This window comes from Zootoca vivipara, chromosome 8, assembly GCF_965207765.1.
Source record: "Zootoca vivipara chromosome 8, rZooViv2.hap1.1, whole genome shotgun sequence".
Lineage (NCBI taxonomy): Eukaryota > Metazoa > Chordata > Lepidosauria > Squamata > Lacertidae > Zootoca > Zootoca vivipara.
Genome location: NC_142591.1, coordinates 47,370,744 through 47,385,997, shown reverse-complemented (window position 1 = coordinate 47,385,997; position 15,254 = coordinate 47,370,744). Strand labels below are relative to the sequence as shown.

At 39.7% G+C, this 15,254-nt stretch overlaps 1 protein-coding gene across 1 annotated transcript in view; it reads right to left on the bottom strand.

Annotated features, from left to right (window-relative positions):
• ASXL3 (ASXL transcriptional regulator 3) overlaps positions 1 to 15,254 on the bottom strand; it is a 103,113-nt gene that overhangs the window by 41,994 nt on the left and 45,865 nt on the right. Inside the window, exon 3 of the mRNA XM_035125483.3 lies at positions 887 to 995. Within this exon, the coding sequence (XP_034981374.2) occupies positions 887 to 995 (109 nt within the window). The remainder of the gene's footprint in view (positions 1 to 886; positions 996 to 15,254) is intronic.

Here is a 15,254-nt window from a genome sequence, read left to right as displayed (position 1 = left end):
TCCAGCCACAGAAAATCCTCATATCCTTCTTAAGTTCCTCTTTTGCCATTGGCCATTGCCTGAATTCCACAACAACTTGGAAGTCACAGGAAAGAAAAACCTTGCCTAGACTGCAAACAAATCTAAATATAGCAAGAATGGATTTTTATTTTTTTAAAAACCTACCTTTGAATTCTGTTACCTTGTATCAAAAAGCACATATTTTTAATTCACATAAAAAGCATGATGAATGCCATATTGATTGCTGCACGTCTATGTCCCATTGTATCAATTTCAAAATTTATAAATTTAAATTAAAAATTGTAAAGTAAACCTGCTCCATAAAACTCATTAGCTCCCCCCCCCCTTTGCCCACACACCAGTTATCAAATAAATGGATTTGATTAAGGATCTCAGAAAGGAATTCTATTCAGCCTGCATAAAGTCATTATTTGAACCATGGCTTTACAATCTCAGTTCCTTGGGAAGTGCAGGATTGTAAAATGTAATATGTGAAAGCTCCCTAAATACAACATTGGCAAATATTCTTCTTTTAAATGCAAGTCCAATATGTCTTAAGAACATCAGTCATCCTTTTGAGGTTAGTGCATATAAAACAAAATAAGTTTTTTTAAGCTTTGAGAAGGTAGTATTTTAACCCAGCTAAGCACATAAGGGAGAGAGAAATTCAGGAGCTCATATACTTTTGTTATCAGAAGACAGCCAGCATTTAAATGAAGTGTAAAGTAGCTTTAAATGACATCTGAACAGAGCTAGAAAGAACTTTCAGATCTTTTCCTTATACAGCCTCCCCAAATTCAACTAGTTTACTTTTGCATTTCATTAAGATTTACATAAAATGGTCTTCATGGCTTTGGGTACTTTCATCGCTAAAAATGCAACTTACTTTGAGTGCGTAGAGTCCTGCCTTGCCAGGAATTTTGAAGAATGTCCCATCACCTACACGAGTGTTAGTATGAAGCATTGCATTCAGACAAGCTAATGGAGAAGTGCCACTGAAAAACAAAATTGGGAAAAAAATAAAGCAGGCTGCAATGGACTGTTTCGTGTAACGCTCTTCCCTCTTTTTATTTTTTTCTAAACCCATGCTTCCCTTAAAAAAACCAAAAAACCTCCCAACCCTGAAAACATCTACATTACAATAACAGGCCAGTTGAAACTTAATCATATGCATCTGTCCCTTCAGCTTCAGGCAAAAAGTCTGCAAATTATAATTATGCTATTTTCACGCAGTAAACAGCTCTACATTTAAAAAGAACTGCAGTCCAAATATTTATGTGAAATTACTTTGCAAATAACACCACGAAGCCTCATTTTTAGAATGTTACAGACAGTGTGGCTTTGCACATGAATGATCAAAACAGAATCAAGTTCAAGGGCAGCTGCATCCCATAGGATGGAAAAGCAACAAAAGAATAGCAAATACCCCAGGAAGAACACATTTAGCATTGCAAGTGTGAGCTATGAACAAGTATGAACAGCATTTAACACAGCCAATGCAAGCATGCATGTCTTGTATGCTTTAGACAATGTTACAGTAATCTGAAGCTTTTTATGTGATGGGCAACTTTCCTAAGTACACTTGCTGGCAATAAAGTTCCTTTGAATTCAAGGGAATTTACTTCCAGATTAAGTGATGAGGATCGATTGCTGCTCAAGAGACAGGCCAATCCGACAAAGCTCTACAGTTCTAGGATTCTATGTTTCTATGATCACATAGTATAAGACACAAATGAATCTTAAGGACATTTTTAAGCGCAGGAGAAGTCAAAAGATTTCCAGTCATGAAATCTGGACAAGAATATATAATGAAGCACAATGCCCTGTATACTCTTCAGGAAAACTACTCGCCTCCCCAATATGTAGATAATTTGGGGAAAATATTTGTGGAAAGAGAACAATTAATTTGCAGCACTCCATTTCTATCCATTATGACTATAGTCATTCACATTTAATTAAACATAGGAGTTCAACTGTTCTTCTTCATGTAAGTTCTAATTAAATAATGCAAATACCAATATATAATGAATGCAGTTAAATCAAGGTAATAGTTTCATTCAATAAACAGACATGTCAATTACAAGTCTTTTTGTCATTTTGAATCATTGTTGTGTACTGATAAACTGTTAATCAGAACTCAATATTGCTGTTAGACAATATTGTTCAGCAGGCTTGTACACACTGCTTCTTCTATTGAGTTAAAATAGAATTACTGCTGCTTAATTTAATAAAATTAGCTAATGGTTGGTTGTTTGCATAATGTGTTTTTAATAGGTATTTTGGTTTCTGAGCTGCTTTGTGTGTCCTTTTCAATCCAAAAGGCAGGATATAAGTCTCTTTAATAAACACATGAATAAATAAAATACTGTTTATTCAAACATGCATGAGCGAGTGTTGAGATAGATAATTTTATCAGGAATCACTACAAAGCAATTTCTGTGATCCCCAGCTTTTTGCATTTCCTTCAAAAATCTTAGCTTGGCATACACAGACTATTATCTAATCCATCTTGGCAACCATTCTGGGAGACGGTTAGGCTGAGAGATGGAGACTGGTCCAAGGTTACCCAACGAGTTTCAAGGTAAGTGGGTATTAGAGCCTAGGTCTCCCCAGTCTAAGTTCAACATTCCTTGCATTTATGATAATTTATTGATTCACAGCATTCATGGTGTGCAACTCAATGGAACATATATTTCTTTTGGCAAGCATATGCAATTTCCATTATAGACCACTGAACTCCTCGTGCAAGATATTATGTGAAGCATCTTTAAAATTCATTTGTAACAAATAAATTTGGCTTTTCAAGGGGAAAAACACTTGAAGAACATATCTGACCTCAAATAACTCTTGAAGAATATTTATGAACTCAAATAACACTAGTTATCAAATAAGATTATTAATGTAGTATCCATAAGAAAGATGTACTAACATGTGTTCGTTGTTTAAGAGTTATGGTAGCAAAACTCAGAATAACACATGACTTCCTTCAGAATGTTCTTCATGGAGTGAGTATCTGACATGCAATTACATGTAGTATTTAGCAGCCCACTATATACTCTCTCCCTCTCCCCGTTCCCTCTCTCATACATATATTATCTCAAATGGCGCTGGTAATCATGAAGCCAGATTCTTGGAAATGAATCAAATGCTGTCATAGTACAAGTGAAATTGAATGAAATATATAGTTTTGATTGTCTCAACAGCATTAAAGATTGCATTTTTCCTTCATGAAGGGTAACGCTATCAATCGCAAGTAGTCATGATGTGGCTGTATAGTGCCTCCAGAATCAGAGACATTATGCCTGCAAATACCACTTGCTAGGGAGAACACTGGGATAAAGTGCTGTGTTGCTTCACATCCTTCATTGTGAGAAGAGAATGATGGACTAGATGGGCCTTTGCTCTGATCCAGAAAGGTTCGTTATCTTGGCTTTTTATGCAGATCTACCCCAACGGTGAATAATTTGTTACTGAACTCCATAATCCACAGCCACCATCACCTGTGTTTGAGGATGGTGAGAGCCATTGTCATTTGCCACAGGTTCCTCATCCCTGCTCTGTCCAGAAGGTCCATGCATGCAGTTGCCATAATCTCTTTGGACAGTATATGAACCCATTTCCCTGCTTCATCTTTCTATTGCTTTAGCACTGTTTCCCCATTTTTTCCACTGAGTTCATTAAACAGACCCCAACTTGAGTTTAATAAGCAGTTTGGAACAGCAGCTGCAGGAAGACGTCTGGACTGCATTGCCACCCTTACTAGATTAGTAGTTAAAAGATATATTTTTCTGGTCAGACAAAACAAAGCAAAATGAATGAACATAGCAAGATATGTCTCATGGGTACCAATATGCTCATCTAGCAAAAATTAGAAATTAATATAAAGTTATGAACAGAAAACAGGCCTGCAATCTTTCACAATCGTTAACTTCATATGATGACTTAAGAACTATGTATTTCCTTCTCAATATAAATGATATCTTGCAAAGAAGCATAAGTTTTATTACCATCAGAAGGAAGAGCTCTAGTAGGAACTATTACAAAGCTTTCAGAGCATGTGCAAAGCAAAATCTAAGAATGTAAAGAGCAACACAAATCTTTGGAGTTGATAATGGCTCTGCCATGGCAAACAACACTACCTAAAAACCAAAGGAGGGGAACCAAGTGCTTGTTTTCATGAGCATCTGTTGATTCAGGCTTGTTAACATGAAATAGAAGCCTCACCAATGGCAAAAAATAATAATAATACCAGGTTCTTCAGCTCCTGTAAGTTGGCACTGATTATGAATTCCTGCTACTCTGCACATCAAATAATAACGGCATTGCCTACAGGGGCCGCAAGGTATGGTACAGAAAGCTTTGGTAAACAGAAATATATGGTAAGACATTATTTAATATCCAAGTGCTACTACTTCAGCCTTGAACCCTCTGATTATATAAATTTGAGTTTGAAATTGGTTACAGTACAATTGAATTTTATGTGATTTTAACTTGTGAAATTTCAATACCTTACATGGCTTAGAACCCGGATATTTGTTTGGCCATCTGTTCCCATATCAACCAGCCTACCCATTCTGAAGCTGCCAAAGCTGAGAGCTGGAGAGAGCATTTCCTGTGCTGGCTCCTGGTCTTTGGAATGACTTCCCCAAGGAGATCTACCTATAGAGCTCAGTAGTATCATTAGATACCAGGCAAAACATTTCTGTTTTCCCAGGTTTTAGAATCTGCTAATGTGAGCATTCTTTAAAAGCAGTCTGAATCCATCACCTATTTAAAATCGGCTGTTGCTGTTTTAAGTTTATGGTTTTTAATTTGCCATGTTAGTTGTAAGCGTTGTACAGTCGTACCTTGGTTGCTGAACGCCTTGGGACTCGTACGTTTCAGCTCCCGAACGATCAAAAACCGGAACTGAGTGTTCCGGTTTTCAAATGATTTTTGGAAGCCCAACATCCGGCGTGGCTTCCGCAGCTTCCGATTGGCTGCAGGAGCTTCCTGCAGCCAATGAGGAGCCGTGTTTGGTTTCCGAATGTTTTGGAAGTCGAATGGACTTCTGGAACGGATTCTGTTCAACTTCCAAGGCACTATTATTATTATTATTATTATTATTATTATTATTATTATTATTTACTACTACTACTACTACTACTACTACAACAACAACAACAACAACATTTTGTTTCCTACTCCTATGTTAACTTCCCTGAGAAAAGAAATATATGTGAAAGGATGGTATATGAATTCTGGAAACAAAGAAGGAAAGAAGGAAATCCATGTAAGAAAAAATCACCACCCCCTCTTTTCAATGCAGCCACTATACTCCTCAAAGATCCTCTCTGGAGTGTGGATGGCTGTCTTGAAGAATGTGGGATGTGCTGTGGAAGCTGCTGAGGGACTGAGGGATCACAGCCCGAATAAGATGACTGCATATTCCATGAGCAATGCCTCAGCCCTATATTTGGCAATTTCCCCCCTCCCCCAGCACGCATGCGCACGCGCGCGCGCGCACACACACACACACAGCTTATATATTTCTACTGCATAGTTCTGCAGAAAAATACTGTTTAGCTGTTTAGCATTTATCAAATCCATTATCCAATGCCAGGTGACCCACAAATATATTTTAAGGACTTCTACCAGAACTGTGTAAATGTGTTGTTCACACACACAAAAATTAAAACAAAAATGCATCCAAGAAGCTATGACATACATTAATACAAACTTACTTTCTATAATGAAGAACAGTTGCCAGAACCCCACCAGATGCATAACATGGAAGAAAACAAAAAAACAAAAATCTAGTTAGACAGTACTGTATTTCAGAATTCCTTCCTAATTCTAAATAAGTCATCAACTTATCTGCTGCAATCATATATTTCTCAAAACCTATTTTAATTCTGAACTCTCTTCCTTTTAAATGATCTGCATGCCAGGTTCCTACAAATAAATGCACTATTCGTTTCAAGCTTTTGTTCATGCTTCCTTGCAGAGAAAAAAAGCCTTTAGCATCTGGTGCCTTTGAGCTCCCTCTGCTGGGCTGTGCAGCAGGAGCTGATTAAGGTAATCAAAACAGGGAGCAGGGCAGGAACCAGGCTTCCTGAATTGAGTTACACTGCATTTTTTTTAAAAGGAAATATAAAAGAACTAAAGGAAAGGAAATCAGTATAAACAGAACTTATTTATATGGGTCACACAATGAAAAATACTATAATAAAAAATAAAAATAAAATTCCTTCCAGTAGCACTGTAAGGAAATTAGGACAGAATTTTGTTCCTCTATAGAGGGACGGAGTACACATTTTATGTTTTGCCTTGTTTTGTTTTTATTAAAATCAATAAAAAATATTATTAAAAAAGGACAGAATTTTGTTCAAAGGTGTTATAGTACTTTTAATTACAGTATCCCTCTTTATCTTAATGGGCGCTTAGCAGTGTACCCAACACCTTGTTTTAAAAATTATCAGCAGATTAAAGTCTTCTACTTAACTGCGCTGAAGACACAGCTTTCCAGAAATTGCACTGTCCTGTGCAATACAAATAATGCTCCACAGCTCTTGGTACACAAGAGATCACTTACAGGGCTTAGAGTACAATCCTAAACACATGCTAATGACACAAAGAACACAGTGGGACTCACTCCCAAGTAAATATGCATAGTATAGTTCTCTAAGAACAGCTTGTGCTTCATGAAATCACTGAATGCTTATCATTTTCTTAAAAAGGCATTGACTTACATGTGATACAAAAAGAAGGGCTTTCCAGTTCTTTTAAAATAAAATTAATGTTAAAATCTATCAAAACTAAAATATTTTTATAATCCTAAAATTTCCTGAGAATGGAAGGACTACGTATAGGAGCAGGAGGAAAGGCTGTGTGCACATCTGTAGACACAAGAATGTACCGGTATGTTGATTGTGGACTTTGCTAAATATACACATAAACATGTTACTTTAGTATTACAATTATGATTAAAGTGTAAAAAAAAAGGGGTCCTCTGGGATGGTTCGTCCAGCCACTAGAAATCTTTCAGGGCTGATCTATGCTCACAACTGAAGAAGCAGGTAGATTATTATTATTTTTATATGTGTGTGGTTTGTATTGGTCAAAAATCATCACAGTAAATGATGTTTAAACAAAACAGGGACTGGATAAGCTGCCTATTTTTTTAAAAAAATCCCTAGCAAGGCATAATTCCTATTGGCTTTCTGAATAATAGTGCTTTTGTACTTCCGTGTGTGGCTCTGGTTTGCCAGAAGCAGCTTAGCCATGCTGGCCATATGACCCGGAAGGTGTCTGCGGACAAACGCCGGCTCCCTCGACCAGTAAAGCGAGATAAGCGCTGCAACCCCAGAGTCGTCCACGACTGGACTTGACAGTCAGGGGTCCCTTTACCCTTACCTTTATCACCACCATACAATAATAACCTCTATTTACAGAGCGATCATAAGTGGAGTTGGGGGGACTTGGCATAGCAGATGTACTACTATTGAAACTCCTGCTGCAGAAGGGGGTGGCGAATTTTGCCAAGGGCATAAGAAAGAGACCAGCTGGACCAGACCAAAGGCCCTGCCAATCTAGCATTGCTGTCTCTTTGCACTCAAGCAGGAATAGGTTTTCCCCGTCCCCATCAAAGTCAGAATGACCAATTGACAGGGGACACATTAGCATCCCCTGTTACATGGAGCCTTTTGGTCCATTAGGTGGGTGGCAGCGCTTAGTTATTTAAGGCCTGGCTGCCTGCCTCCCATGGCTTATTTGGCGCTTTGCACAGACAGCTGTTGTCCCTTGCCTCAGTTTCAGCCTGGGATTAGTTGGTTACCTTTTTTGGAGTCAAGGTGGAATTTTTGGTTGAACCCATGACTAGCTTTTTGGAGAGCTATTACCTCTGGTGGGTAATGTATTTTGAATGTGCAGGAATGTTGGGAAATGACGTCACAATTATTTCTACCTTGCTCTTTTGTGAGTTTCTCGGAAAAGTTCCACAATGAAATGTTTGGGCTCTATGCCTATCTGAATGTGACTCCACATCCTTATCCACACCTGGAAGATATTAACTCTCCACATGGATAGAGATCATTAACTTCACTGAGCTATGCATTTCAAATATGTTTTGATGTGCTCTGATGTGCCATGGCTCAAATTAAACAATCTTTTTTGGTGTGTGGTGGAGGCGTGGTTTGGAAAACTTAAAAATAAATAGAAAAAATAGAATTATTTTGAATAATGAATAGTTAAATTGCTTTTGGGAGAGAAGAAACCTATGCAAGTGGAAGCAAGTTTTCATCACATTTTAAAAGTTTTTGTGTCTTTAGTTTTTTGGGCAACAGATGGATTGAAAAACTTATGTCATATGGTGTGGCTTAATTTCTAAACAAGAGGTATGGAGTCAATCTTGTCTGAAAATCATACTGTACTTGGGCCCTGTTTCATGAAAACTCTTTACCTGTCCCTAGAAGTGCAGAGAATAATGCATGGGAGGGGGGATTAGAAAGGAGGAGACAATGGCAATCTGTAAAACATGTAATGGCACACTTTTCTAAATAAGTGCTCTTGAGATGAAAACAGCATAGTGAAAAATTGCAGCCTACCAAACCAAAATGTTATCAGCCACCACTGCAGCAATCTATTATTGTTTGTTGTGACGGGACCTCCAAATCACCTGAACTGAACCAGTGCAATCTCTACTGTGAAAACTGCATTAACAATGCTCTTTAATCTTCTGGATTTAATATTAGCAAGTACACGGTCAATTGTAAGCTAATTTACATAATGCTAATTTATCGAGGTGGATTTAGGGCAACACAACCAGTTCTGCAGCACTGAGTGCCGAGCCTAGAGGGCACCACATGGCTTTGCAACCATGACAGAGTGAAGGGAGCAGAACAGAAAGTGAGAGGCAGAGCAGCACGGAATTTTGGCCTCGTGCAAATCGCCACTGAAATGTGAAGGATCAAAGCCCAGCCCTGCTAATTTATGCTGAAAGGCAGAGTATATGTTTTAGAAATAAATAAATAAGTAAAAATATGGTTTTGGAGAAATGCCCATTTTTAAAATATTTAAAACATCCATTCTATTCACCTCTCTCATTCTCTGCTTTGGGAAGATCCAAGTGATAATTTCCACAAAATGCTATTTGTGTTTGGCATGGTTTCCAGAAACAGCACTATAAAAGATATGGCAGCCCCTTTTTTGCCAGAAGGTAAAAACAGAACAAGGGAAAATAAATGACTATTGTTGAGATGAGCACAGAGAACCCTTTGACAACATAAACTCTTGGCAGTCAAAAGTGTTGCTATTATACATAGCATGAAAAAAGCAGTAAAGAATGCTTTACAGTGGCCATTTGAAAATTAAATTAAATGAGGTTTTATAGAACGATAAAGTTGAAAAGTCCCCAAAGGCTTTGCTAGCAAAACAGTAAAAGGCACTGTTTGTCCTGCTGAAGTAACTTCCAAGCATCTTTTCTTGCTTTTTTAATAATAAGCAAAATTAGAAATTAGTTTCCTAAGAAATGCTTAAAAATCATCCATGCTACTTTCATTTCAAAGGCTCCGTTTTTAATTGCATAGCTAGTTTCTGTACAGAACGTTTAGAATACCAAAAGTTACTGCACTGCAATCCCACTGTACCAGAGGTATTTTTGTGAAATGCTTTTGTTCACATTACCAGTTTAAAAAGCAGCAGCAGCAGCAGCAAAGCTGTGGAAAATAGGTAACAGCACTTGTCTGCATCAGCAACTTTTCATAATAAGCACCAGTAGAGTAAACTGTAATAGGGAGCATTTAATCTTTTACATAAAACCACAAAAAGATTGTGCAACATATACCTAACTGCAAATGCATCCTTATTTTATCTCTTCTTACCTTTTCCTCAGAAAACATTAGGCTGAGCTAAGGGAAGCCCCTGCCAGCATTGCCAACCCAGCAAAGCATTTTGCTACCTAAAGCAGAGCCCAAATGCCTTGCCAAATGATAGACAATGCTTTAGAAAGTCTCATTGCACCATTCAGACATCACTTTACCTCTCCCTCCTCACGGTGCTGCCTAGATCAGGTTGACTCATCTTCCTGTTGGCAGGGTCAGCCCCCCAGCACAAATTCTAGCCCACTTCATACACAACACAAAGCCAAAACCATGCTTTGTTGTGATCATGCAAACATGCAGGTTTTCAGAAATAAGATCATGGTTGTTTTGCTCTTCCTCCAGTCCTGTTGCTGCCACACTGCTGTGAGTCAAACCATGGTTTGGCTTAGCATTGTGTCCTAACCCAGGCACCTGGCTTATCTCCCCCAGACAAACCATGGGAGGTAAGCCATAGAACAAACCTTTGTTTGGAGCAAGATAAACCATGAGCCTGGATCCTTGTGTAATGTGAAGGCAAACAACAACTTAGCTCACAAGACCAGATAAAGAGGCAAGCAGATGTGATCTTCTCTCTAGGAACCCATATCTTTGCCCATCCACACAAAGCCATGGTTTGGTTTAGCATTACATGCAAATCAGGTCTCTGTCTCCCAAAAAAAATTCAATGCTCACCAACTGCAGAAAAATAAACTGAAGATAGTCTCCCAAACTAGAGCAGCTTCCTGCATAGGCTTTATAGTAATCACTTCTGCCTCATCTTGATCTTTGCCACAGGCCCACAGACACATGTTGCCCTCATCTTCCAATCTCATCTCTAATCTCCTGGTCCTCTGACAGAGCTGAGACCGCTCCCTGAATCTCTTCTGTATTGTAACGGAACCAGCTGATGGCATGGTGAGAAGCAAGATCAGCTGTTCCTTCCTGTCATTTCAGCTGTATGTAGCCCTTCATATAATGATGGAGAAAGTACCTTAGAGAAATATACCTAGAAGGGATATATTGTACATTGGCTCTTTTTTTTCCTTTTAAGTGTTGATATATTGAATCTGCCTGTAATGAAGTCACTCGGCTTGCACAGCCTAGCCTGTTATTAGTATGCTGTACTGTACGGATTAAAATCAGATAAGGCATTTAACATTTTCCTAACATCAGAAGAAAACATGCCAAGATAAATTTCCTAAACCTTTCATCATTCTGAATCCTATTAGTTAAGATAAGTGCTTTACCTGGTGAAACAGCATTTTGATCTAGAAGGTTATTCTACCGATTTCAAAACCAAACGTTTTGAAAGCCCAAATGCGGGAGATGAAATCAAGCAGATTCCCCACCCCCTTTTGCTACACTGCTCAGCTTAGCAGCCCATGAGAAAACAGCTGTTCTGTTCTACCTTAGGTTTACAAAATTTCATTCTTTTTTTCTTAACCTCCCCCAACCCCCAGGAAAATCTCTCTCTTTGAGAAATAGAAAGCATTTCTTTTGTCTGGAGTATTTGGAGTCTATGGGGAAGGACTCAGTGGTACAGGACATGCTCTGCATGCAAAAGGTCCAGGTTTAATTCCTAACATCTCCAGGAATGCCTGGCAAAGACTCCTGTCTGAAGTCCTAGAAAGCTGCTTGCCAGTCAGCACAGCGGTAAAGGTAAACTAGATAGACCAATGGTCAGCCTTTGTACAGGGCACATCCCTATGTTGCTATGTTGAGAGACTTGTGTGGCTGTGCCCCTACTGTTTCATTTTTTTAAACACCATGTAAACGTCTTAGGGCTTTCAAAGACCAGAAAACCTTGGATTCATTTCAGGAGGGTTGATTCAGAGTTTTTAGCCAAAACTTTACCCAGGCATATAATCCACAATGCTTTCCAATTTAATCTACACACCTTGCCACACTCTATTCAGCTATGCTCACGTCACTGGGTGCTTCACTGACTTGTGAGCCCATTCATTAGTTCACACCGAAAGCAGCTGGCTTTACATGAAACTAAGAATATTCAAGCAGCACAAATACTTCCTGAGATTAACCCAAACTTCTAATACTACGGAAAGATATTTTAAGCAACCCCCCCCCAAAAAAAAACCATTAAAACTTGCTAGAAATATTTCTTATTGTCTGCAAAGCTGAACAATGCAACCCTATACAGTGGCTACTCATCATAGGGTCTAATTGAGTTAAATGAAGCTGAAAGGACTGCAGCCCAGGGTTGGTATCCAGTGTTCATACTCAGAGTTGAAATCACTGGGCTTAAGGAACTTAAATGGGTCTCACCTGAGCAAGACTATCACCTTAATGATTACAGGTAGGTAGCCGTGTTAGTCTGAGTCGAAACAAAATAAAAAAATTCCTTCAGTAGCACCTTAAAGACCAACTAAGTTTTTATTTTGGTATGAGCTTTTGTGTGCATGCACACTGATTCATTTACAAGGCAGAACCTTTGTCGTTCCACACACATAAAAATGCAAGAATGCTGTCATGCTGCACTTTGCTTGACCACAGACAGGTGGCACTGCAAACTACAGAGTGACAAGATGTGGTGGATGGGCAGCCCAGGTGAGTCGCAGAGGAAAAGCCATAACAGGCTGCAGCAGCCTGCCCCATTAGCTCCGCTGGCTTCTCAGCCAGCTAGCCAGTCAGCCAGCCCTGGGGCTCCTGCCTCCAGGATCCAGATCCCCAGACTGGCCAGTGCTACTATTTGCCTCAGAGGGACACAGGTGGCGCTGTCGTCTAAACCACTTGGGCTTGCTGATCGGAAGGTCGGCGGTTCGAATCCACACGATAGGGTGAGCTCCTGTTGCCCTGTCCCAGCTTCGGCCAACCTAGTGCTTCGAAAGCATACCTGCGCAAGTAGATAAAAAGGAACCGCTGCGGCGGGAAGGTAAAAGCGCAGGAATGGTGAAAGTGGGCAGAAGCGGCAGCCGGTCAATCTGGTCGTCCACTGCTGCAGCTGCCGCCACTGGCTCACCCACACTGCCTCTGGCGGCCTCCCTTCCCCCCTGCACCTCCTCCTGCAAGATTGACTATTCTAATCAGCTGCCACAAGAAAGTCTAAGCTATTCATGCTCCTCCCTGCCCTTCTCCTTTACACTTCCGCATGGGTAAGGGGAGGAGAAGGAGGATAATAAGAGGCTTTGGGTGAACTCTAAGGGGAGGGAAGTAATTTTGGCAAGAGGGCTGGATGGGTGGTGTGGGCTATATGAACAAAGCCGCTGAAGTAAAACTCAGATGAATAGTATGCATGTATATGAAAGTAAGATATCTAATTCATATTCCAGTTCAACAAGTTTTGTTTGACTTATCAGTAGCAGATATATTACAGTGTCTTTTAAACTTGCAATGACCTTAATAACATCTTCCCCATCCAACGCTCAAACACTCCAATAAGCAGTAATAATAAGCTATATATTTCTTTTCAGGATTAGTGAATTATTGTTTCTAAGGCACATGAAGTTTAAAGCAGCTATGGGTGTAGAATCAAGGTATTGTATTATCCAGCAAGGAAGGATGTTTTCATTTTTGCCTGTTGGACTAACCCCTTTGTTTCCCAAGTACTTTTTAAAATTAAAAGTTCAGACTAAAATGATGCAACAGGTATGTCAAACTGTTCACTGTACAAGAAAGATGGAGATTTCTACACAGTTCATCTAAAAATTACTTGCTTCCAATAATATCCTGCACAGAATTAAGGAAAATTGTTCTCAGCAAGTTCTCAGCAATGCTTTCCCGCTCCAGAATAAGCAAAGAGAAGCTACAGCAATTTGATCTCACAGCAAGAAAGAAAACCAGCTGTAAAATTCAGGGAGTAATATGAATATCCCCAGTAGCAAGCTTTAAATGTAACAAGCATTTAAAGTGTCTCATTTACGCTGAAAGTTGGAAGTGCATATCATCCATATCAATATCCTTTTGCTGAGCAGTCCTGCATTCATTTTTAAAGTTAATTCTGTAAAGAAAGGCTTTAAACGTCTAAAACCTTTAAAATGAGCTAAATTTTGTTCCTTTTAGTTTTTAACTTTCCTAAATTTGGGGGGGGAGCATGTTTATATATTTAAAATATCACAGTTTATTCACACTAATCAGTTTTACTGTTGATTGATCTACAGATCAAGAAAATCAATTAGAAGTTTCTTTTAATTAATAAATATTGTTATCATACCTAAAAGCAGGCCCAGCCCAACCATAAGGCAGGGTGGCAGAAGCCCTTGAGGTGGCAGAAGCCCTTGAGAAGGCCCGCCTGCCCTGCCACCTCTACTGCAGGAGAAGTGGGGCTGGTGGAGAAATGGTGCCAGTGGGAAAGCAGCACTGGCGTTGGCGCCAGTTTCCAGCGAGATCTTGTGAGATTTCAGTGAGATGAGATCTTGCTGGAAATCAGTGAGATCTCACAGGAAGGAAAACAGTGCTAATGCTAGCACTGCTTCTCCAAAGGAGGCAAAGAGAGGGCAGTGGTGGCAGTGGCTGGGCAGGACGGTACTTCCCGTTTCACCTCAAGCGGTGAAACGAGACGCAATGCCCTTGACTAAAAGATTGTCTCACCTCTTATATACCCAACTGATGTGCTCTGCAGGATAGCACCTGCAAACAATAGTGTGTCCACCACTGGCTCTTATGTTGCCCATAAAACTTCTGTAAATATCCTCTCAAAAATCTACAATGCACTGTTTCTTCTCACTGTTTGCTCTCCCTGCTCAGTCCCTGTTTCCACTGGCTTAGCCTCTCCTACATGGTACAGAACCCTCTGAAATATGTCCACATTTCACTTGATTCCACGATTGGTCACCCACCCTGCTTTCTATTATGAACTAAGGAGAGATGCAAAGAGCTTCTCTTTCCGAGTGTGGCAGTGGCTGGTGTAGCTGCCTTATTTACCATTATATGGGGCGGGGGGATGCCTGCACCATTTTGTGCTCCCATCTCCTTTTCTGTTCTTTTCGGTGTGGCAGCTATTTTGTTTTATTTTGTGACTGGCACCAATGTGCCCACTGGCTAAAAAAAGACTGGCGACCTTTGGTGTACAATTTAGGAACTGGGCATTTTGTGTGGGGACCCCTGCCATTTGGAACTGCCTCCCATTTCATATCTTGCCCCCCATCCTGCACCTCACAACAACACCCCCTCCCATTGCTTTGGAACCATCTCAATGGTAGAGAAGTCAAGATCCAACTCAGTGTTTATCTACATTTCCATTCACTGCATTAAATGTTAGGATTCGGTAGGGTTTTAGTATCTTTTAAAATTCTATCTATTATATTACCAGGCTACTTTTAAGGTCACATCTTCACAACGCAGTGTCATTCATATGTGTGTGTGTGTGTCCTATACATTTACTTAGGGTGTTATTCAATGCTAGTGTTACTCAGAGTAGACCTATCAAAATCATTGGCCATGATTAAATTAGGTCTAGCA